Here is a 25,013-nt window from a genome sequence, read left to right as displayed (position 1 = left end):
GGCAATTGGATACAAAAAATAATATGCTCAAAACCAAATATATGTGTTTCTAATGGATGTGTTTAGATGGTTGCTGGTACTTGAAGTTTCTGTTTTAAAAAGACTTTAATAATGACCATTTCATAATTACAAGGTTTATGATTGTGATCTGGTAGACAGTGGTAATATGAAAAAATAACAATGGGTGGGATATAATAATGTGATAGTGTTGGATCTGTATGTAACATTTTCTGGTGTGTTAAGATGTTTTCACATATATCTTCTCCTTTGCTCATGAAATTTGCATTATTAATTAATAAACTTAGGCAATTTTATTTTAAAAAGAAAAATATTTATATGATTTAATACTTTAATTAATGCAAAAATTCTACTTCCTTATCTGTTACTAAAGATATTTTTATTTTATAGGTAACATTCAAAATATTATTTCAGTTTAACACATCTTATCTCATGGAAAATGTGATCATTCATTTAAGTGCAACAAGGTTGGTCCCTGTATGTACATGAGTGTATGTGGATGCCTGCATATAATTTCTTTCATATATTTAAAATGTTCTGTAGACTGACTGGAACTTCTTACAGCTTTTATGTAATCAGTGGAAGTAGAAGGCAGTGAACCCCTTTGCTTCACAAAATCATCCTTATGAATAATTAGCAAAATAGAGAAATTTTCATTTAATAGAAATAATAAACCTAATTGGGTTAAACCACTGGTTCTTTGAGCCATAAAACATGTTGTAATCACACATCACTTATATCTGCCAAATTGTATTTAAATACATTAAAAATTTTATAGGCTTTGCTAATTTAAAAACTTTTACAGACTGCCCATCAAAGTCAACTGAATCATTAAAGAGACTTCAAATTTTATGATACCCTTTTGTAGTTTAATAAATTTTATTCAAATCAGTCAAAGCTTCTGAAAGATGGTATAGACAATACACAAACTAAAAATAGCAAAAGTCTAATAAGGAAATTGAAATAGTACTTACCTTTTTTCTAAGAGTAACTATACACTGGACCATAAGCAACTTGAGGTAAACTTTTATCATTTGTTGTTTTATTCCCAGTTTAAAAAAAATCTAATAATTGAATAATTACTAAATAAATGTAAAGTTAATGAGTGAGAAAATGAATTAATGGATGAGTTAATTCTGTATACTCAATTCGGTTCAATTTAGCAAATACTTATTTGAGCTCTACTATGGACAAAATAGCCCTTCCCTGGTAGCTCAGCTGGTAAAGAATTCGCCTGAAATGCAGCAGACCACAGTTGGATTCCTGGGTCAGGAAGATCCCCTGAAAGAGGGATAGATGATTTATTCCAATATTCTTGGGCTTCCCTGGTGGCTCAGATGGTAAAGAATCTGCCTGCAATGTTGGAGACCTGGGTTCAATCCCTAGGTTGGGAAGATACCCTGGAGGAGGGCATGACAACCCACTCCAGTATTCTTGTCCATGGTAGAATCCCATAGACAGAGGACCCTGGTGGGCTACAGTCCATGGGGTCACAAAAAGTCAGACAGGAAACAGTTGGACAGGACTGAATGACTAAACACAGCACACACAGCACGTGGACAAGATACTGACTTTGTCACTTAAATAAGCGCATGAAGCTCCTCATGAAGTGAATGTTACAGTAGGGGACTGAGACTAGTATTTAAATTAATTATCATACAGAATAGAACAAGGAAAATTTATTAAAGAAATAGAAGCCGTGTGTGGAGACTTAATGGAGGGTGAAATTATATCTACTTGGCAATGAAAACCCAAGAAAGCTTCATCAAGAAGGTTATAATTAAGAAGGACCTTAAAGAATGGCTAGCAATTCAGAGAGGTTGGTGGGTAGTTAGATGGAATGTTTCAAGTAAAAATGCACAGCTTGAGCAAAAACGCGAAGGTAGACCACTAGATCTATTTGGGGGAATATTGGGAAATCAATTTTTGTGCAAATATAGGAGAATACATAAAGGAATAATGGAAGATAAACAGGGAATGTACATCTTACCATGGATGGTGAGTATTGAATTTCGAAATGAGGCATCTTTTCTTAGTTGAACAGGCCATGAAATGTTTTTGAGGGGTGAAGTCATCTGTACAGAGCTGTTTCTTTCAAAGATTAACTGGGCTGCAGTGTGGAATGGGTTAGAGGCAGGGTCCATTTACAGCAAAAGCCCAGTCACACATATATCTGTAACCCAAGACAGGGAGCTGCCTTCACTGCCCCATCGCTCATATCATGCTGCTAATATACTTGGGAATAAGCAGTTATTAAAGGGTACCCGTTGCCCATTTTGTGAGACAAAATGCTAGGTGCTTGGTCACTTGGTAGAGGGGTATATATGATAATAATAATAAAAATTAATACTTACTGAGTATTCCCTGTGTCCTTGGCACAATGTTAAGCATTTTACACTTGTTGCTAACTTATTATTTATTAAGAATTTAGTCATAAAATTCCCATTTTATAGATGAAGAAACTGAGGCCTGAGGCAGAGAGAGACTAAACAGCTGTCCCAAAGTAGGTCAATATCCAAGAACAATCTCAGGCCCTCGGCCCCAGAGCCAGTGTTGGTACCTGTTATAGCATTTGTCCATGCTTTTTTACTTAATACAGGAGAGTATGAGATATGTGTATGTACATATAAATATATAACTATCTGGCATGCATTTAACTAATATATAATTGAAATGATAACTAAAATCAGGGAGGAAGGTAGGTGTTCAACAAATAAGCACCAAGTACAAGGCATGTGCTGTGCTGTGCATAGTCACTCAGTTGAGTCTGACTCTTTGTGACCCCATGGACTGTAGCCTGCCAGGCTCCTCTGTCCAAGGGGATTCTCCAGGCCAGAATACTGGAGTGGGTTGCCATGCTCTCCTCCAGGGGATCTTCCCAACCCAGGGATCGAACCCAGGTCTCCCTCATGGCAAGAGGATTCTTTACTGTCTGAGCGACTAGGGAAGCCCAAGTACAAGGCATAGAAGGACTGTTAAGTGAGAAGGCAAAGGTTTTAGATTTATCCTCAGCTGGGTACTCCTGAGCACATCTCTTCACAAGGGCCTCATCTGTGATAAATAAGAATCACCTGTGTGATTTATATAAAAGAACACAACTTCATGAATCTTACTTTGGGCCTACTAAATCCATATTGTTCTGGGAGAAAAGTCCAGTAATCTGTGTATTTAATCTTTGACCCAAGAATACTTATTATTCACATAGAAGTTTGCAAAACCTTGTCATTTTCAAAAATCAGTGTCATTTTCAACCCTCGCTGCACTTGAGAATCACCTTAGGGTCTTTTAACAATATTCATCTCTGGTCTTCCTCTCCACACTGAATTTTCTTTTTAAATCAGTAATTCTATTTTGTGTGTGTGTCTTTATTTAGTTACCAAAATAAACTTCTCATTCAAATGCTTAGAAAAGTCTCTAAATAGCCAACGGTTTAATGATTTGTCTGACTGCTATGTTTTCTAGTGACAGTGAAGAGCCGCCTGAAACCCTTTTTGATAATGAAGTGAACATTTCTATCCCTGTAAAGTATGAAGTTGGACTACAGTTTTCCAGGTAGGAGAACCCCACACTTCAGGTTGATGCCTTGCTGTAACCCAGTGGATCTCAGCTTGTGGTCCCTGAACATGGGTATCAGAATCACCTGGGAGCTTCTTAGGGAGGCAGATTCTCTGACCTCACCCCAGACGTACTGAATAAGAAATTCTGGGGAGGGCGCCCAGAAATCTGTGTTAAACCCTCTGGGTGATTCTCGTGCACTAAAAATTGAGAACCAGCATCATTAATAATCTGAAATGTGAGGTGCTACTGACACTGAATTGCATTAGCAGTCCAGTCTTAAGTCCTAAATGCAAGCTAAAGACCCAGAAATCCTTCATGAAAGGCAGTGTCTGTAGAGGTCACCAACATATTTCTTGGCTCTTATTCTCATTGTGTGGGATCTGATTATTCTGCCCATCCTGGAAATTCAAGATTAAATCATCATTTATTGACAAGAGGTATTTATTTCTTCAGGGACTTTCCTGGTGGTTCAGTGATAAAGACTCCTGTGATGCAGGAGATGTGGGTTAAATCCCTGGGTCACAAAGATTCCCTGGAGGAGGAAATGGCAACCCATTCCAGTACTCTTGCCTGGGAAATCCCATGGACAGAAGAGCTTGGTGGGCTGTCGTCCATGGGGTTGCAAATGAGTCAGACACAACTTATCGACTTCTTGTTCTTGTTCAGTTGCTCAGTCATATCCGACTCTTTGCGACACCTGGACTATAGCACGGCAGGCTTCTCTGTCCTTCACCATCTCCCAGGGTTTACTCAGACTCATGTCCACTGAGTCGGTGATGCCATCCCACCATCTCATCCTCTGTCATCCCCTTCTCCTCCTGCCTTCAATCTTTCCCACCATCAGGATATTTTCCAGTGAGTCAGCTCTTCGCATCAGGTGGCCAAACTTAAAGACTAAACAGCAATAAAATTTATTTCCTCCATTATTCATAAACCATCCTTTTTCGTAAGAATTTCTGAGCTATCCAAACACCAATTATGTTAGTAAACCTGCATGAGCAGGACTCCAGGCTTTTGCTAAATAAATATGAGCCGTGTACAAAAAGTACAAAACTCTGTGTCATTTATTCTGACTCTTGTCATGTTATTAATTTATCTTCTATGGCACTTTTGTTTTACTAATAACAGACCACAAAAATGAAAGGATTGTAGGATATACATGTAGATTTTGCATATATATCTTAACCTTTAATTCTATTCACTGTTTTCTATTTTTTTACTTTCAATTCTCTGGTACACTGACTTATCCCAAGAATTTTTCACTTATTTAAAATCAAATTTTGGCAAACATGTATTTTTTATCTTCTCTAAACTGAAGGATTGCTTTTAAATATGTTTATGTTACATTTCCTTCTACCAAGTTCATCCAAAGAACATGGAGTTTTATGAAAAAGATTGAAAGTTTTATGAAACTTTTATGAAAAAGATTTTAACAGTAAATACATGACTTTAAATTGTGAAAAGCTAACAAATTATTAAAATCTATTTAAATTCAGCACTATTAAAAATACCAAGTTTTAGCCTGATTATTTACTAAATGTAGATGATATTAATAAATTCATGAAAACATTTCATGTCTTATCAATCAAACTTTTATTTTAAAAATTATACATGTTTTAGTATTTTAAGCATTGGTAACTATTGAATTAAATTATAATCTTTCTCATCCTCCTCAAAGATTTAACTTTAGATTTCAGGGTAAAAGAATTTGTGTTTGATTTGAAATCTCTTGAAGTACTTATTGCGGGGTTCCTAGTATATAGAAAGAAAAAGTGAGGTCAAGTGAAAGTTTCACTTTGTTTTATTTTACTTTTCTTCTTCCAATTACTTTTTTTAAGCTCTGCAAGTGAATACCATATTTCAATTGCGGCCAATGAGACTGTCCCTGAAGTTATTAATTCTACTGAGGACCTTGGAAATGAAATTGATATCTTCTACTTGGTAAGAAATTACCTCTAAATTAGTGTTGTGAAAGAGGTGTTTGTAAGTTTAGAAGTTAAAATATTAACAGACACATACAAATATGTTGGTTCAACAGTTAATCTATTCCAGCATATTTTTCTTTATAATTTCTTTAAATTATGTGTATATAATTTCTTTAAATTAAAATAAATTTATAATTTAAAATAGTTTTAAATTTTTTATTTAGGGGCTCCCTGGTGGCTCAGATGGTAAAGAATCTGCCTGCAATGCAGGAGACCTGGGTTTGATCCATGGGTAGGGAAGATCCCCTGGAGATGGGAATGGCTACCCACTCCAGTACTCTTGCCTGGAGAATCCCATGGACGGGGGAGCCTGGTGGGCTACAGTCCATGGGGGTCTTATTTTTGTCTGGGCTGGGTCTTGGTGGCTGCACTGGCTTTCCTCTAGTTGCAGAGAGTGGGGGCTACTCTCCAGTTGCAGTGCAGGGGCTTCTCATTGCCCTGGGTTCTCTCTTGCTGTGGAGCACGTGAGCTCAGAAGTTGCGATTCACGGGCTCTAGAGCACCGGCTCTGTCTTTGTAGCACACAGGCTTAGCTGCTCCACCGCGTGTGGGATTTTCCCAGACCAGGGATCAAACCTGTATCTCCTGCAGTGGCAGGCAGATTCTTTACCAGTAAGTCACCTTAAAATAATTTTATTTAAATTGATGATAATTATACTTTCAAGCAACTTAAAAGACCCAGAGCTCTAATTTCCTTATAAGACACAAATTAGTTAGAATGACTTCCTAGAGAGAATAAGGAATCAAATAGACTCTACCTATAACCACATAGACTTTGTTTGCATTTTTTAGTATAACTAGAAAAACACTTTTAAAAAAATAACATGACTATTTCAAAAATTGTCTTGGTAATAATTTCCTTTACTCAACAAATAAATTGGTAACTCATTCTGCTCCTTGCTACATTTCATACGTGTTATATATACCACAACTTACGGTGTTCCTACTAATGCCTCCATAAATAATGTTTTATATTACAACCTTTATTTTTATTTTTGAACCCTTCATAACAAACTTTTCCTAACCATTAGAGTAAGTAATTATGGAGTTGAGCCAGGCTGTCATTTTAGGTCATGCCTACTTACAGATACAGACTCAAGTTTTTGTTACTCAAGTAAAAAGCATCCAATTCAAATGATGGGTTTAAATCTGTATTCAGAAGAATGAAATCACACAGCATTGTTAGAAGATGGTCTCAGTGTCTCTGGGAATTGGCAATGATGAAAAAGGAAATCCTCTTACAAAGTGGAAATAAATGTACACTATCAAGAATATTTCATTGTTTTTATTTATGCCCTTTGCTGAAATGCCTCAGATACTCTACTATTGGAATAAATTTTTGAAATATAGGCTATCAGTTTTTTCTAGGCCCATTTACTTTTCCTAGATTAGAGAATTCCACAAACAAGGAAGAAAAGGAAGAAGGAAGGAAGCAGGAAAGGCCAATTCTCTGTGCAGTGCCATAAAATCCTCTACATTCATTTTGGGGTTCAAAATATTACACAACTTAATTAATCAATTAAGAAGCAAAATCCTATGTAAGACAGAAAACTTGCTGTTGAAAGAAAAAAAGGTTACGTTTCTTTTTCTCTTTTTCCTTGTAGATTAGAAAAAGTGGGCATTTTCCAATGCCAGAACTTAAACTGTCAATTTCATTTCCCAATGTGACATCGGATGGTTTTCCTGTACTGTACCCAAGTGGATGGTCGTCTTCCGAGGTAAGTCATGTGTGCCTCAGAGTTACGCTTCTTCTATATTGCACACTTCCCAGGAGGGATCATTCGTGGTTGGCAATGTCTATCATTCACAGATTCTTCACATTATTGTACCCAGTCATTTTTCCCTCTGATATCTCATCTGATAAAAGACATGTTTTTATTTCTTAGAATGTCAACTGCATACCCAGTAACCTTCAGGATCCTTTTGGTATCCACACTGGGAAGAAAATAATGATATCCAAATCTGAAGATATCAAACGAGGCACCATTCTGGTAAATTCAAATTAGCAAGACAAGTGCTCATTTTACCTCATGCTTTCCAAGTGAATAAATTCAATATCAACCTAAAAATAACTATGATGTAGAATATTTTTAATATGCTATCTTTTATCAAATGGCATGAATACTAATTTATACCTCTGGGCATTTAAACAGGATTGCAGTGCATGTAAATTTGCCACCATCACATGTAATCTGATTCCGTCTGACACGAGCCAAGTGAATGTTTCACTTATCTTATGGAAACCAACTTTTATAAAAGTAAGTGATTGTATAGTTCTCTTCAATAATTGAATAATATAAACAAATATTCATCACTTAATAAAACAAAGCAGAGTGCATCTTTAGAAAGAATGTAAGACTGAAAGCCTATACAAATGTGATCCAAGCCTCAGCTCCACTAAATCAACTATTTGGATGTCATTCTCCTTGTCTCTTGGGCTTCCCTTGTGGCTCAGCTGGTAAAGAATCCACCTGCAATGCAGGAGACCTGGGTTCAATCCCTGGGTTGGGAAGATTCCCTAGAGAAGGGAAAGGCTACCCACTCCCATATTCTGGCCTGGAGAATTCCATGGACACTATAGTCCACGGGGTTGCAAATAAGTCAGACATGACTGAGCGACTTTCACTCACTCACTTCCTTGTCTGTTAGTAACTAAGTTATTTCCAAGGTCCCCTTTCATATATATGCTTTTTTTAAGTTTCTCTTATTCTTTCCTTTGCACTTTCCTTAATACCTTAGAACTCAGTTAAGATACAAAGAATCGGGGAAGGTGAGGGTGGGATGATTTGAGAGAATAGCATTGAAACATGTATATTACCATATGTGAAATAAATCACCAGTCCAAGTTTGATGCATGAAACAGGGCACTCAAAGCCGGTGCACTGGGACAGCCCAGAGGGATGGGATGGGAGGGAGGTGGGAGCGGGGTTCAGGATGGGGGACACAGGTACACCCATGGCTGATTCATGTCAATGTATGGCAAAAACCAGAACAATACTGTAAAGGAATTAGCCTCCAATTAAAGTAAATTAGTTAATTTTTTAAAAAAGAAACAAAGAGTCATGGAGAGATAATCCTTGACAGCATTAACAAAGATTAGAGCTAATGTATATGATAAATTTATTGCATTACACTGTCTATCTATTTTGGAGGACATTTTGACACCTAATAAAGTCAAATCCATCTGACAATTGACTACTTTAAAACTTAATCCATTGCATTTTATATTATTTGTTTCCCTATTAGAAATATTTTGTTAATTATATGAAATTTCTATTTTTAGATTTGATCATATTAAGTTGCTATCTTTAATAAATCATCAATTGTTGAATATTGGTAATTTCAATTTAATTCTAAACACATAAACCTCATTACCAGAGAGTAGCTATGCCATACCTAATTACATGAAAGGAGGGCAGGATTTGGAGTTCATTTTACAAAGGAAAAATTTTAATAGAAACTGTGTTATTCAGAAAAATTCTATAATAAGGATCTAAGTGAGAACCTGAGTGCAGAGAGGAAAGGTGGATACAGAGTCATCATTTCCTACCACGAATGCCATCTGGATGTTAAATGTTTCAATCTCAGGAAATTTTTAGTTTGAAAAACTGCTCTAAAACATGGCTAGCTCTCATTGTGACTAGTTCCATATGCTGAAAATAAATTGTTTGCTTTTCAGGCACATTTTTCCAGCTTAAATCTTACTGTAAGGGCAGAACTTCAGAGTGAAAATACATCACTAGTTTTAAGTGCTGGCAATCAAAAAAGAGAGGTAAGTGCGACTCCAAGTTTTGAAAACATTATACATTTCACTCCATTTGTGACATAACGTTTTATATTTGCTTATAGTCCCTAAAGCAGTGACTAGCACTGCTCTCAATAAGTGACAGACACTTTCTGCTTCAAATTACACTTGATTAGCTTCAAGTGTGATTTCAGTCTCCTTTTTTGTGAGAAACTGGGAAAAACCATGATATTTACAATTAGCATGCCATGTTTGACTTTATTACTTATAACCATCACAGTAAATTGATGTTTTTATTCTTACCTTGATAACATATGATGCATTTGTAATTTTCATCCTTAAAAACTACCATTACAAAATGCAGTTGACATTGAACAGCAGATTTGAAAAACAATTTCTTTCCAGAAAGTGTCTTTACACAGTATAGGAATACTTGTAAATTTATTTTAAAAGGTTTTTCATTTAGCCATTGGGAAATATGAAACAAAAATGAAGTAATATTCCCTGACACAAATTCATGCTGGAGTTCTTCTTAAAAATACAATGGTTTGCTTTTTTCTCTTTTTCCCTATTGTAAAATAAGGTCAAAACACCTGTTATACATGTGGGCAATTGAGCATAATTTCCCCATTTATCATGAGAGCTTAAATATTTCATATGGACATCATGAGTCATAAAATTATACTTGAAACTACCAAACGTTGAGAAGTTTTCATTTTTCATTTCAAATTAGAGTGTGTTAGTCACTCAGTCATGTTTGACTCTTTCTGACACCATGGAATGTAGCCCATCAGGCTCCTCTGTCCATGGAATTCTCCAGGCAAGAATACTGGAGTGGGTTGCCATTTCCTCCTCCATCAAATTAGTATCTATTTAAAATAATTACAATGTCAGTGACTTCTGATAAGTATGTACCTTTAAAGAATATATGCATCAAATATCTGGATATAATGTTTTCTTACTTTATAAACAGCACTTAGCTTGATACATGAAAAGTTGTTCCACATGTAGAGAAGTTAAAATTTTACCAGTAAGGACCAAAAAAAAAAAAGTATATATTATATTGGAAAGGGTTTGGAAAAGAGTATATTTGATTACTAAATATATTTTGTTTAAATTTTATAATTAGCTTTATTTTCCCTATTTAACATTTTCTTTAACATCCCTAGTTTCCCTATATTTAACATTTTTAAATATGTTATTTAAATTTTCCCACAGAGCTGTTTTTTCTACATTTTATTCTAAAGAAAAATTAAACTGTTAAAATTACTAAAAATTATCATTTCATAGTTGTATGATCTTGGGAAAATCACTGATCGCATCCAGATTTCCGTTTCTGTACCTCTAAGTTCAGGGAATTATTTTAGATGTGCTTAAAGTCTGTCTTCAAAGGTCTGATTCCATGTATGTCTATATTCTTGCCAGCTCTGTCTTCCAGATGCAGGAGCAGTGACCTACTCAGAGTCAAGTGAGGGATCTGGATCAGTATGCATTCTATGCAAATATCTTCCCTGTTAGTTTTCTTTTTTACCTCTAATCTTCCCCTCTAGGTTAAGGAATGGAGATGTTCCCCGTTAAAGGGAGATACATAACCTTGAGGTGTTATTGGTCATTGACAGCTACCCTAAATTAGTTTCCCCCCCCCTCAGAAATATAAGGGATAGGACTCAGAGCAGACAAGTTTTCTTGAGGGTTAGGTGCCATGCTGAGAGAGCTTGAGTAGCTGTAACATTAAAAGCTGTCTCCTTCAAGTTTACTTCAGGTAAGATCTAACTTATAGATGCTAAAAGAAGGTCAACTGAAATAGACAGTGTGGTATAAAAAAAAATGCATTGAGGAAATGCATGCACAAATTTGTTCATCCGTACCCTTGAGATTTGTGCATCTTACTGTATGAAAATTATATCTCAATTTGTTAGCAAAAAATAAAGTACATTATAATTAGAATTAAAGTTAGATTTAGAAGACCCCTTCAGGTTTATATGTCAACAACCTGTGACAACCTTCCAGTCCAAACTTATGCTATTACAACAATGCACTGAAGGCTATGAATAAAACTTTAAAACATAAAATACTGCTCATCCTCCCTGAGTGAAATTCACCTCTACCCTTGAGAATTCTGATTCATAGCTAGTTTACTCTTTATGTATGAATTTCTGGAGGATGAGATTGTAAAATTGTTTTGGTAATAATGAATATGACATGATTAGACATTTAGAATAGAAGAAGGGCCTTTTGAAATGAACTCATTATTTTCTCTGTGGTAGTAATGAGATTGAGTACACTCTTTGGTAGAAAATTATAGCCTACAAGAACTCAGTGTTCTGGAAGTTCTAAGAGGTGTTTATCAATGTTAACAATCTTGTTTAATCATTTTCAGCTTGCTATCCAAATATCCAAAGATGGGCTACCAGGCAGAGTGCCACTGTGGGTTATCCTGTTGAGTGCTTTTGCTGGATTATTGCTATTAATGTTGCTCATATTAGCGCTGTGGAAGGTAAGACCCAGAGTTCCTTAGACTTTTCTCCTTCAATTGTCAACCGCATATTGGTGAAACAAATTGATTTATCCATGCTTTGGAATATAGTATTGTATAGCCATTAAAAACACTGAAATGACAACCAAGACAAAATTAAAAAGAAAAAATATATATCTCAAACACTGTGCACAACTTGAACCCACTTTTGTACAAGAAAAAAATAGACATATCCAAAAATTATGGAAGATCTCTCTAGAGATTGGGATTATAGGGGAACTTCATTTGTCTATAACACTGGAAATTTTAAATTAAGTATGCATTACTTTTATAAGCAGAGAAGAATGAAAACTCCCTTTTATAGAAAAAAGAAAAGAATGCATTTCTATGTAAGTTTAAGAACATAGAAGCAACAGAATTATGGTTAAGATAAAGCCCTTATCCTCATCACATATCTTTATGTATCTTAAAAATTAAGTGCTTCTTTAATATATAAAAATACCACATTTTATGCAATAGTTGCATGCCTGAATGAGAAATGAGAGATTTGTTCAATTAGTTGATGACACAGAAATCTTATACTTTCACACACTCCTGTTTCAAATCCTCCTGTAAAACTAACCTATTTTTTGTCTAGTCAATCTGTATATTTACATATCAACAGATGTTTATTTCCATATCAGTAGATGTTTTGCTTAAATTAAGATATGCAAAATCTTTCAATCTTTATATCTTTTTCAAATTAAGCAGAAATGAAATGATACCTTTTAGGATAAATTTAATAGAGAATAAAATCTCATAGTTGAATTTAATGTTTTTCTAATGAAATATCAAATTGGCATTTATTATAGCATTTATCACCCTATATTTTTTTGTTTTGTTCAAAAGCGAAATTATCAATATGTTAAAAACAGAGATTGTGGCTACATATTCATTTTTCTGATATCCGAGCAACAGAAGTGTCTTTTAATCAAATAGTTTAAATAGTAAATTTCTCCCCCATCAAATTACCAACTGCTCCTATCCACTCTGACTTACAATGACTATCTTCATCTTTTCGGGAGGTTATTCTCAGAGAAGATGAACACAGTTATGTTAAAGATGTATGTCAGGAGCATTTAGTTTATTAAATAGAATCCATAGCTTTTCTCCAGCAAAGTCTCCAGGACAGAATTCTCCTCCATCTCAGGCCTGCAGCTCTTCCTCCTACTTCACAGGGTATCCACGCTCTGTCTGTAATACCTGGCTTTGCCACACTGTGGTACCCAAGGCCCGGCTTAGTGGTGTCACGGGTGTGCCTGGAACGTAGAAAAGGGTTTCTTTGTTTGTAAGCACCTGTGATAGGACATTTTACTGTTGATTTCTTTCAATATGGTCTTCTAAGCACAGCACTTGCTTATACAGTTTTAGCGCACTGCTGCCAAGAGAAGGGGGAAGCCAGAGCTGATATTTAAGTAGTCTCAGACCTAACTGCATACCTCTCCTTAAAATTAACAAATAATTTTCAGCCCTGTTTTTTGGTCATCGGTCTGAAAAGAGCTGGAGAAGGAAATGGCAACCCAGTCCAGTATTCTTGCCTGGAGAATTCCATAGAGAGAGGAGCCTGGTGGGCTATAGTCCGTGGGGTCACAAAGAGTTGGACACGACTGAGCAGCTAACACTGAAAAAAGCATAAGTGTAAAAGCAAACACATTCTTCCATCCAGGATATGATTTGATGATACATTCTGATGGCTTCTTAGGTCTTCTTTTTAAGCCCAAAGGTTTAGCAACCTTTGGACAGTCCTGACCTGTAGGTTTAATTAATTCAGTCACAGCAGCGTGAGTGCCAGTAATCAGAATGGTATTTCCACAAAAGAGGGGAGGAAAACTAGCACTTACTGAGTGTTCACTGTGTACCAGGAAACGTTTTCAGCTTTTCCACTTCAGATATTAACATCAACCCTATGAGAAAGACACTATTATGGACCTCATTTTGTAAGTAAAGAAGCTGAGGCATAGAAAAATTAAATATGTTTCCCAAAGTCACATGGTTTGTCAGTTTCAGAACAGAGATCTGAATCTGGGCCATTTCAATTTTGTGTCAGCGCTATTAACCCCCTAACTCTATGGTCTCCCTTGCTTCTATTCACTCTGTTTTCTTTACAATCTTTTCAACTAAGTCTTTTAACTATATTTTATACTTGGGGACACTGAAGCAAACAGAAGTTAACCCCGCTAAGAGTTCTCATCTAGTAAAGGACTGGGTTGAAGCAATGCCTTTATCCAGTATAGTCCTCTGCTGCACTCTGTGGGGCAAGCTCTTAGCTCTGGAGCTCCAGGAATTGGTTTTGCTCAAGAAGGTCATGAACTCCCTGAAATACATAAAAATATTTGGTATTGGAGTGATAGTCCCTGGTTGGATTCAACCTTTCAGCAGCTCTGTTACACTGGAAAGATTACTTGCCCTCCTCTTGCCTGAACCTCCCTGAAGCATTTTGTCTGCAGTAAGCTCAGAAAGGCTACCCTTATCCCCAGGCATCTTTTTAGACTAATTTTAGACTAGTGGAGCAGAAACCTCAGGACTAGCCTCTCTTCATTCTTCTTCCAAAGAAGCCTTTCTTCCATTCCTCTTCATTCTTCTACCAGTCTGGGAGTTCATCAAAACTCTCAGTTTGAGACTTTCTACAGGGAGCAGGCCAAAGATTTCTCCTGGAACTAGAATTCCATTTCAAAAAGCACAGTCTCTGTAGCTTTATCTTCATAGCATAGAAGAGATTAAGACTTGACAAAATCTTGGTAGGTGCTTACTATACTTAATCTTGAGGGGAGAAGGCTTTAGAGGACACAGGTTTAAATAGATTGGGAAGTATGTCCTGAAATATGGTAACACATGCTAAGGGAGAGGTTCAGTCATCATAACCAAAAGGACAGAATGAGATGGTCCACAAAGGAACCCTGAGAAATCAGATTGTTCCTGTCTTAACCTGATCTTATACTGATGTCTAAAGATCCACCCTTAATGATTTATTTACTAATCCTGTAGCTTTGTTCCTCATCCAATATGCATATTGTGAGGGGAGTGTGAGTCGGGGATAGTACTGCTATCTAGTAGCCTTTTATATGTTAATATAAATGTTTTGGTGATGGACAGGGAAGCCTGGCATGCTGCAGTCTGTGGGGTTGCAAAGAGTTGGACAGGACTGAGCGACTGAACTGATAAATGTTTTCATTCAACACATATTCCATATTACAACCGTTGAGCACGTATTTCTGCCAGGGACTGTTTAATCAGACTTTTGCCACAGGGTTTTTAACTGGCGGGGGGGGGGGGGGGGCACAAAAAAGATCATTAAGTAAATACAAAAAGAAAAAGAAAGAAAGTGAAAACTATAAAGTAAGTTTGGGTGCTGCAAACAGACTTAACTTGTTGCAATGTTGACTAGAATTGGCCCTGTCCAATTTGAAGCTATGAACATATATTTTCCTAGTTTTCACTCTAATCACCCAACTTGCACTGAAAAACCCAATGTTAATAGAATCAGTTGGGTAGAAAACTTTTGATAACAGGAGCTGAGTTTTAAAACTAAGCTTTTCATGTGTGGAAAGCAAAGGGAGGTTGAAAAGAAGCAAGAAAAAAAAAAAACCACTTGAGAGGGAAGAAGAAAAGATCAGGAACTGGGCAGGGCAGGAAAGAGAAAAGTCATGATTCACCACCTGCTTTTGTGAGAGCTTCATCTGATTTATTTTCGACTCAGGACATGCAGGTACAAGTTAAAGGGCCTAATGGTTTGTGAATCCAGAATGCGTATATTTGGCTCAGAGAAAAAGGCCTGATACATGTAGGAGACCTTGTATTCTAGGGAAGACACGTTTATTGTTTCTTCATGTTCATTTGTTCTCTTGTCCCCTCTTTTGTGATGTCTACCACCAACTAAGTTCTGGAGTGGAGGAAGGCATAAAGCCCTGAGTAAAACTTCTCTAATTTAAAACCGCATATTTTTCCCCATGTATGCCCTTAGAAGTCTCAAATGTTTAATAATAATTTTCTTTAAAACAATATAGGACTCCCTTGCATAATTTACCACAACTTCATGATTAAAAGGGACCTTCCCTGGTAGCTCAGTCGGAAAAGAATCTGCCTGCTGTACATGGGACCCGGGTTTGATCCCTGGGTCAGGAAGATCCCCTGGAGAAGAAAATGGAAACCTATTCCAGTATCCTAGCCTGGAAAATCCCATGGACAGAGGAGCCTGGTGGTTGCAGTCCATGGAGTCACAGAGAGTCCAGCACAATTGAGTGACTAACACTTTCACTTTCTTTCAGGATTAAAATGACATGAAAGTGCCATGTTTCCAAAGAATTAACTCACAGTCTTTGCTTGAACTATTATAATCCACCTGAAAGTTTTTAAAAGAATACAGATTTAAAAGAATACTTCTCTAGGACCCTTTAAAAAAATTTTTTAATACCCATGTTAGATTAGAATATTGCAAAGGTTCCTTCCAGCTCCTATCCTCTTTTTTAATGTAACAACATAATGTGCACAGTCACGTCCAACGCTTTGCAGCCCCATGGACTGTAGCCTGCCAGGCTCCTCTGTCCATGGGATTTTCTAGGCAAGAATATTGGAGCGGGTTGCCATTTCCTTCTCCAGGAGATCTTCCCAATCTAAGGATCCAACCCTCCACATCTCTAGCATCTTTTGCAATGGCAGGCAGATTCTTTATCCTTTTTTAAAAAGTATTATTATTATTCTATATAGTTGGAAATAATAAAGCAGTTGTAATTTTTATCACAATGCATCATGAAAAGTGACCCACCTTCACCACCATGTGGAATTTTTCATATGTTCAATTACTTCATTTTCATATCCAAATGATACAGGGTGTTTTCAAGAGTCTCTCTATGTCAAGCCTATATAGATGGATGAGCTAATACATTTAAAGTTAATCCAGGACTTCCTTTATGGCTCAGTGGTAAAAAGTCTGCCTGCCAATGCAGGAGACATGGGTTCGACCCCTGGTCTGGGAAGAACTCACATGCTGTGGAGCAACTAAGTCCATGTGCCACAAATATTAAGCCCGTGCCACCCAGGAACCACAGCTGCTGAGCCCACGTGCAGCAACTACTGGAGCCCACTCCGCAACGGGAGAAGGCACCACAATGAGAAGCAGAAGCACCACAACGAAGAGTAGCCCCGGCTCACCGCAACTCAAGAAAAGCCCGCGCAGCAATGAAGACCCAGCACATCAGAGCCAAAAGTGAAAATATATCTTTTTAAAGTTAACTCAGACAACTCAGAAAGCTCCCCAACCTCCTAGCCATAGTGTACCTACCAGATTCACCATCATCTCTAATGACCTCAATTTATGACCATTGATTGTTCGGTGGAAATTTCTCTGACACATGCTTGAAAAAGAAAGATGATGGCAAAGTAGAGACAGTGCTGGATAACTACAGTTTGCATGTCTCCCGAAATATTTTTCCAGAACCCTTTAAGTTAGTTTGCTACATATATTAGTTTAGTTTTTTTTTTAAATCTGTTCTTCTGTATCATCTAATCTACTGGCGGGGGACGGGGTGTTTTCTTTTCTTTCAATTTTATTTATTTATTTTGGCTGCACTGGGTCTTCGTTGCACAGGCTTCTCGTTCTGGTGGCTTCCCTTGTTGCAGAGCACAGGCTCTAGGCATGCAGGCTTCATCAGTTGCATCAGTCAAGCTCAGTAGTTGTGGCACAGGGGCTTAGTCGCCCTGAGGCACGTGGAATCCTCCCAGACCAGGGATCGAACTCAACTCCCCTGCATTGGCAGGTAGAGTCGCAACCACTGGACCACCAGGGAAGTCCAATAACTGTCATTTCTTGACATTCAATATTACCTAATAGGTCAATTGAAAAGAATACCTCTCGATTATTTTATTTGAATGCCCACAATTGCCAACATTTTACCAAGCTAAATTTTATCTGAGATTAATATTTATTACCTAAATTCAAATAACTAATTGTGTTATGTTTGGTATTTTCTCTAAGATCGGATTCTTCAAAAGACCACTAAAGAAGAAAATGGAGAAGTGAAATATTTGGAAGAGAAGAAGTAATTATTCAATAATCTATCCTCAGGTTTGCCTCAAATATGTGACAAGAAATTAATAAATACAATCAAAGACATAGTCACATAACTTTATGTAATCCATCAGGGATTAGTCACTTAGAAAATAACAGATCAAGCAAGATCCAAAAACAGTACCGTAAAGATATATTTTATAAAATGTTGAAAAATATTTTAAAATAATTACTCATTTTTGTTGAGTAAGCAAAATTACAAAGTGTTTTGAAGATGAAAAATAACCTGTACAAATATGTTTATATATTAAATCACCAAAGTATTTAAGGAATACAGAAAAAGATTTTTATGATCATTGAAGCATTTACTTTCAAAATAATATAAATTAAGCTTTTTCCATTGATTCCTGATGGATATCCACATTCAGCATGATAGTCAACATCTGTGAATGCAAAGAAAGGAATTTTACCTGAAAAAGATCACTTCCCCTCATTTAAATAAGAAAAATTTTCCTATATACAGTATGGACTGAAAATAGAATCAAATCACAGAGAATACAGTCAGCATCTTTGTGTTGGGTTCTGTGCTTGGAAAATTTTCTTTCCAAAGTGTTTGTAAACTAGTACAATTGAGCTGAAATTTTATCTAGGAGAGAAAAATCAAGAAAGACTTGTTGAAAAGCAAGTGCACTGAATGGATTAATTTAAGCTTTTATAGAACACACTTAATTTTGATATTGAACTCTGAAACTCAAAACTCTTTTATACTAAAAATAACAGCAGTTTTATGTGACATGGCACTGATTTGTGATAAAAAATCATGTGTGCAGTATATGCAAAAATGATTTCTGATAATGTTGATGGATGCTGCAGAAATGCTGGTCATCTTTGCTGGGCAGCTTTCAAACATGAAGGGTCCCAGGATGTAACCCACAGTAAGAGTTGATTCAACTCTTTGGTACATGGTTCATTCAAACCCTCAAGCTGTGAGAGTATGTTTATTTTTCATCTTTGTAAAGGTATTTAATTTTCCAAACACAATTCTTTCTATGAAGAGGCAGTATTTCATTTCAGTATTGCATTTTACCAACAAGCCACTGCTTTTTAAATGTGGCATATCAATATTTAAATATGTCTCCAGAAATGCATTTTAAAGAATTTCAAGTTTGAAACCTCATACCAACAGAAAGACATCACACTTTTGTAAGAGCTTCTTTGTTCTTGAAGTAATCATTATGGTGCATCGGACTCTACTGTAGCATAAGTTCCTAGGTTGCTCCATTTCTTGGAAAAAAAACACAACAATGAATGAATGTATATGTAAACTACTGCTGTAAAATTTGCTGCTACTTATGCAGCAACTCCATCTCTCTACCTGACTGACTGTCACAAGATCAGAATCCATCCTCATCTAGAAAATCCTGGGCTCTACTTTTCTCAAAAAGCAGCAAATCAATGGAAAATAATCAAATGCCATGGATTTCTTTTTTAAAAAACTAATTTCCAGGGAATTGTCTGTGGACTCAGAGGCAGCCTACCTCATGGCTCTCTACATCTGCACCTAATATCCTGATGGTCAAAGACAGGCACCTGGGGAGTGCTGAGGACATCAGTGGCTAAAAGAAAGGCTGTCTTTCCGGAGATTTCGTATCCTCTTGCTGGCCTGTCATTTGTTCAGAAATGTCCCATTTTAGAATTTTCTTCATTCCCACCATCTGTCTCCAGGTTCCAAAATCATTCTTTCCACCTGTCCTTTGCTCAACCAAGCATCTCTCATATTCGGAGTCATCACAGTGCACAGCCCGCTTAGCAGCTCTGCTCCAAGCTCAGCACATTCTTAGAAATAAATCTGATAGATAAAAAATTTTCTTAATTAACACTTGTTCTCTGACTCCTAGATAAAGCATTCACTGAATCAGGAGTATGCAGATTTCAACGAAATATATTGTTAACCCAAAGGGGAAAAATAGAAAAGATGACATTTTGAACATATTAGAAAAGAGGGGAAGAGGTATTTGGCCAGATCAAATAGCTACTTATAAGCTCTACACAGTTTTAAACATAAGTCATTCATGGTTTTTAAGTAGACTGTTAAATGAGCCAGATATCCTGTTTCCCTAATAATGTAATCTTTTGAGGTTTATGTGTGTATGTGTCTATGCATCGGTGCACGTAGGTGTTATAAACACACATGCACGCACGCACACACACGCATGCATGCATACCCAGACACAAATTGAAGAAAAAATACCTCAACACCAAGTGACAGTTTACAAGAAATAAACACACAAAAGCTACACCACAGGAGAAGTTTGATTCATCCACTTTGCATATTCTTTTCACTTTCTTTAATATTTAACTTTAGCATATAGTTATGTAATATCTAGATATCATAAATGTAGAAGCTTTGGCTAAAATAATGTCAACAGTTGTCCCAAATTAACTTTGTACAGATGTTCTAAAATATAGTCAATGATTAGGAAATATATAAAATGCTATTATTTTAAAACCGTTAATAAGAAAAGTGATACAATTATGAACTTTTATTGGTTAAATTAAATTGCAAAAAAACTTCCTTTTTTAACTTTGGTATTTTTAAAAATTAATTGTTGCTTTTGCTATAGACTGAACTATGTAAGAAGTCCCTTTCCATACCAAACCTATAGTGGTATTCTGGTAAATTGTTTAATAGCTGACTTTCCAGGAGGAAAAAAAAAATCCCTGATTTATGTCATTAGCCAAAACAATCTAAATTGTTTTGTCATGGCCATTTTCAAGCTACTAACATAACCCTAACCAGCTTGTAGAATTCCTGAAAATATAAATGTCAGCTCTCCTGTATCAGTATGAGATGGCTTCAGCACACCATTGAGATAGACTATGCGTGTGCTAAGTCACTTAGTCATGTCCAACTCTTTGCAACCCCGTGGACTGTAGCCCGCCAGGCTCCTCTGTCCATGGGCTTCTCCAGGCAAGAATACTGGAGTGGGTTGCCACTTCCTTCTCCAGGGGATCTTCCCGACCCAGATTAGATGACAATGATATAGATGATAGACGGATATGATAGATAAATAAAAATATAGCATGTATATATATACATATACAAACATGCACAATACAATCAGATTTCAGATTATTCTTAAAATGCTACCCTCAAGCCCAGTAGACAAAGTGCTACACAGTTTCCTATTTTTCCATCTTAATTTCTAACACTGTAATCTTCCTTTAACATTAATAAAATGATACAAACTTGCTGGAAAAGGAAGGAGTTGAAAGTAAAAATATATATAATTTTGAAGAAATTTAATGAAAATCAGACCTACACAGCTGCAAAGACGCTGTTTCACTTTCTCTAGGAATCCAGAGCCCGGGAGCCATACCGTGAAAAGTCATTCTCTGTAAATATTTGTAATTTCTATGATTCAGTTTGAACTTCAGTGATCCAGTTTATTCAGTTATTTTCTCCAAGCCCTAGATTCTCGGGCAATTTAATCTTTGAATATTTTCTATGTCATAACTGGGTTTGAAATGAGGTTTGTGGGAGGACATACTTTTATAAAATTTGACATTTATTCAACTATAGTAATTTATAATTTTACCTTTTATAAAACCAATACCTAGGCTTAATTGGGAAACAAATATTTGCACCAAAGCAAGAGGCGGTTGCAGAATGCTCGAGTTAAGTTGGGTGGGAGGAGAGGCTGAGGGAAGAGCTGGTGCCTTCTCTGCAGGCGGCCCCGGAAGGACCACAGTTTACAGCGTGTGCCCGCCGGCGCTTTCCTACCAGATGTCCTCTTGGCCAAACATGTTGTAATCTGCTCCTTGTGAATCAGCTGTCTTTTCTTCACACAACACTGAGAAAACTAGGGAAGACTCAGGCTCAGAGCATGGTTCCTGTGTCCAGGACAGCCACAGTATTCTTCAAATAGAGAGGCTTCCGGGCAAATCAGTCTTTTAGAACTAGTATCCTATGTATCCTTCGTTGATTTTCAGCACTTCTGAAGTCTCCCTCTATTAGTCTTCTCCCCAAGGGACACTTTTGAGAAGACTCCTAGAGAAAAATCTGTTTAAAATGTGTGCTCTGTTTGCTGTGAATACCAGCTGCTTTGACTTGATCACTTACACAGGATGTCAGTTCTACCTTCTTCTGTAGCAATCTAAATGGTTGGTACAGTAAATGGAATAGGAGCAAGATGAAAGGCACTTCAGAGATGGAGCATCTTTAAAGCATTTACAAACCATTATTGGGACACTATCAGCAGTGTGGGGCTGGCAGGATTTAGCCCTTCTGTGGGTCTCTATCAGCACCCCCTAATCCCCATCCTCATCCATGGAAATTACAATATAATCTAAAATCAAAAAGAGGAGCTTTAAAACCCTCAAAATGATGCTACTACTTTTTAATTAAAATATACAAGTTAACTGTAAACAGCAGGCATTTTAATGCAAATACAACTGTAAGGTGAATCCCCTGGGCAACAGGATTCTAACCAGCTTGCTGTCCCTGATCACTTCCTACCCAGAAATTCTGAAACCACCACTGGAAATGAACTCTGCAGTGCATTACAGAAGGCTGAAGCCTACCATTTCTGAATGGAAGCACTGTTGTGCAACATCTTAAGTACAACAGTAGAAAGAGAGTTAAAATCCAACATTATAATCTGGTGAAAGAGTCAGTATTTTTGATCCTCGTATTAAAGTTCAACCTTGAGTTTAGCAATTCCAAGCAACAGCCTTTGACCATCAGCCTTGAGGGAAAGTAAAGGAGTGTGTGGAGGCTCTTCAGTCTCCAGCCCATTGTCCCCACAACATGTGGTGCCCGGGACATCCAGTTCTTAAACCTGAACTCCCAAATCCACTACATCCCAGGATCAGCCCTCCCACAAAAAATATACACATAAGGACATGCTGAAGTTTTACCATTCCAAGAAATATATCAATACAAGGATGAGTTATCACTTCTAATGTTGGGCTCTTTGCTTTGAGATCAGCTTTTTCTTTCCTTTCAAAATACATTAAAGCCTTTCTTCCATAGCTAATAAGTTCAGAACATTACACAGGACTTCCTTGCATTTTCCCTCCATCACAGGGTAGAGAATTTCAATGTCATGATGACTGGGCAGTAGGACCGAGGGGCCATTTGCAGGATCTCTCTGCTTTCTGCCCTCCAGGAGGCTTCTTCTCATCTGTACAGTGGGGATGTTTGGTTTTAATCTGGGTCTTCTTGGAAAGGCCATTTGAAGCCTGGTGCCCCTTGCAAGGCCTTGAGGATTGGATGTTCCTTATTGGTGAATTGAGTCTTGGAAATCCTCTAATTATCTGACACACCATGGAAATCATGGCAATACTGGGCGGGTACCAGGAACACTGATAACTATGATTGTGTTTGATGTTACCATATTTCAAATCACATCTTGATGAAAAAAGAGTAAGTCTGGAATTTCAGGAGCTTTTGTGCAAGAGACTGAGACTCAGCATTTAATCTTTTATTTCAGTTTGATCTGTGCAAAGAGACTGGGAACCAAACTTTTAAAAGAAATATTCTAAATGATAGGATGAAAGCCAGAATTCAACAGTCACATACTGACAGTCCCTGTCCCCAACTCTGTTTTCAAGAGATGGAAAGAGGATTGGATGGGGAAGAGTGAGTGGTATAATTGTTTCTTTCTGCTACAGAGTAGCCAAGCAGTAGAGGGTCACCACACAGCACAATAATGGTGGCTTTCTGAGAGATCTTAGCATCACTGGTCCAACGATAGGTGAGTCTTCCTGCCATGTCCCTGAGACATCTTGCATTTTGAGAGACAGAAAAAAAATGTGGGGGAGGGGCTAAAGCGATTTATCTTTTATGTACACACCATTATTCCTCAAAATACTGTAAGCATTTTTAGCCCACATCATACCTGGCCACAATACTAACACATGTACTTCACACAAGTAAATTGTTGATTAAATAAGAGTAAAAGTATATTCTTACCTGTCTGTTAACTAGGGTTAATTTCCTGAAGTTTAACACGCTTTGGCTCAAGTAAAAACATCATTTGAAGCAGCAACAGCTCAGATCTTCTTCATTCTAGAACCATTTCACACAGTACATCCCAATACTTGGTATTTAATTGAGAGACACCCCTGCCTTTATTCAAGATGTAACAGCCACCCTCTGTGTTCCTTATGAGGGAACACTGGCCTGAAGCGAGAATGATGTACTGTGTGTTACTAGCGTCAGGTTGTAAAATTGTTGACAGACAGTGTAAAAAAAAAGTGTCCATTTTATTAAAAAGAAAAACATTGTATATAATAACTATTGCCCTGAAACATGTATCATACTCACTCTAATAAACTTTTCTGCATGGTCTAACATGAAGTATATTCACTGCTTGTCTATTTGCCTCAGAATAAACTCATTAAAATGAACAGCTTAAGGGTGCATGCAAATGACTTTTATTGGACCAGCTTGTTAGAAGAAAATATTTTGATTGCATTCAAGAACAAAGAAGCACTAACTCTGTTGATTCTAGTCATTTATTAAGTGCCTGATTTCAATACATGTTAAAAAAGAAATTGGTTATCAGGTAACAATGATTTAAGATGACATGATTAGAAACAGCTGAGAAACCAAAAATCTATTGTGAATGTCCTATGTGTGGTGCATCCTGTACACTGATTTGAGGTCAGAAGTTTGGTATTTTTGTATAATTCTATCTTATCTTGTGCATCAGCTGTGTATTTTACGTCAAGGTAAATGAGCATCCTGTCTTATATGTTAATAAAAAAAAAATGACTCTTTCAAAGAAAAATGTGACTGCTGTGATCTTAAGTACACGAATTTTGTCCAAGATTAGTATTTCTTCCAAAGCACCATTTTTTTTTTTTTTTAGCTCCTTGGTAGGTTTCCACTTTAATGCTTCTAAGCGGAAAAAACAAAAAGCAAATGCAGTCTGTCTGCGGTGCTTCCTTTATACAATATAGCAAGGAGATTAGTCTTTTGCAAACTTGAGACAAAAACCTCAGAATCCATTATTACTACCTATCTTCTCCTAATGAGATGTTTTAATAATAAATTATCTGCTGTATAATAATAGATTGGACCACATAGTATAAAACAAACAAAAAACTAAGTGAAAAAAGTTATTTTCTCTATTCAGCCTATAGTTTAAAGAAATAATTTCATATATAAGGGCTAGAAGTA

At 36.7% G+C, this 25,013-nt stretch overlaps 1 protein-coding gene across 2 annotated transcripts in view; it reads left to right on the top strand.

The window, feature by feature from the left end:
• Positions 1 to 24,621, top strand: part of ITGA1 (integrin subunit alpha 1) — a 163,124-nt gene extending 138,503 nt beyond the window's left edge. For both annotated transcript variants that reach the window (XM_043887636.1, XM_043887637.1), the window contains exons 21-29: positions 409 to 485; positions 3,481 to 3,570; positions 5,415 to 5,517; positions 7,165 to 7,278; positions 7,447 to 7,551; positions 7,714 to 7,818; positions 9,240 to 9,332; positions 11,686 to 11,802; positions 17,792 to 24,621. In XM_043887636.1, coding sequence (XP_043743571.1) covers positions 409 to 485; positions 3,481 to 3,570; positions 5,415 to 5,517; positions 7,165 to 7,278; positions 7,447 to 7,551; positions 7,714 to 7,818; positions 9,240 to 9,332; positions 11,686 to 11,802; positions 17,792 to 17,836 — 849 coding nt within the window. In that variant the 3' untranslated portion in view covers positions 17,837 to 24,621. The remainder of the gene's footprint in view (positions 1 to 408; positions 486 to 3,480; positions 3,571 to 5,414; positions 5,518 to 7,164; positions 7,279 to 7,446; positions 7,552 to 7,713; positions 7,819 to 9,239; positions 9,333 to 11,685; positions 11,803 to 17,791) is intronic.
• The last annotated feature ends 392 nt before the right edge of the window (positions 24,622 to 25,013 follow it).

This window comes from Cervus elaphus, chromosome 25, assembly GCF_910594005.1.
Source record: "Cervus elaphus chromosome 25, mCerEla1.1, whole genome shotgun sequence".
NCBI classification, from domain to species: Eukaryota; Metazoa; Chordata; class Mammalia; order Artiodactyla; family Cervidae; genus Cervus; species Cervus elaphus.
The sequence above is the reverse complement of the archived record's forward strand: the minus strand, read 5'-3'. Positions and strand labels throughout refer to the sequence as shown.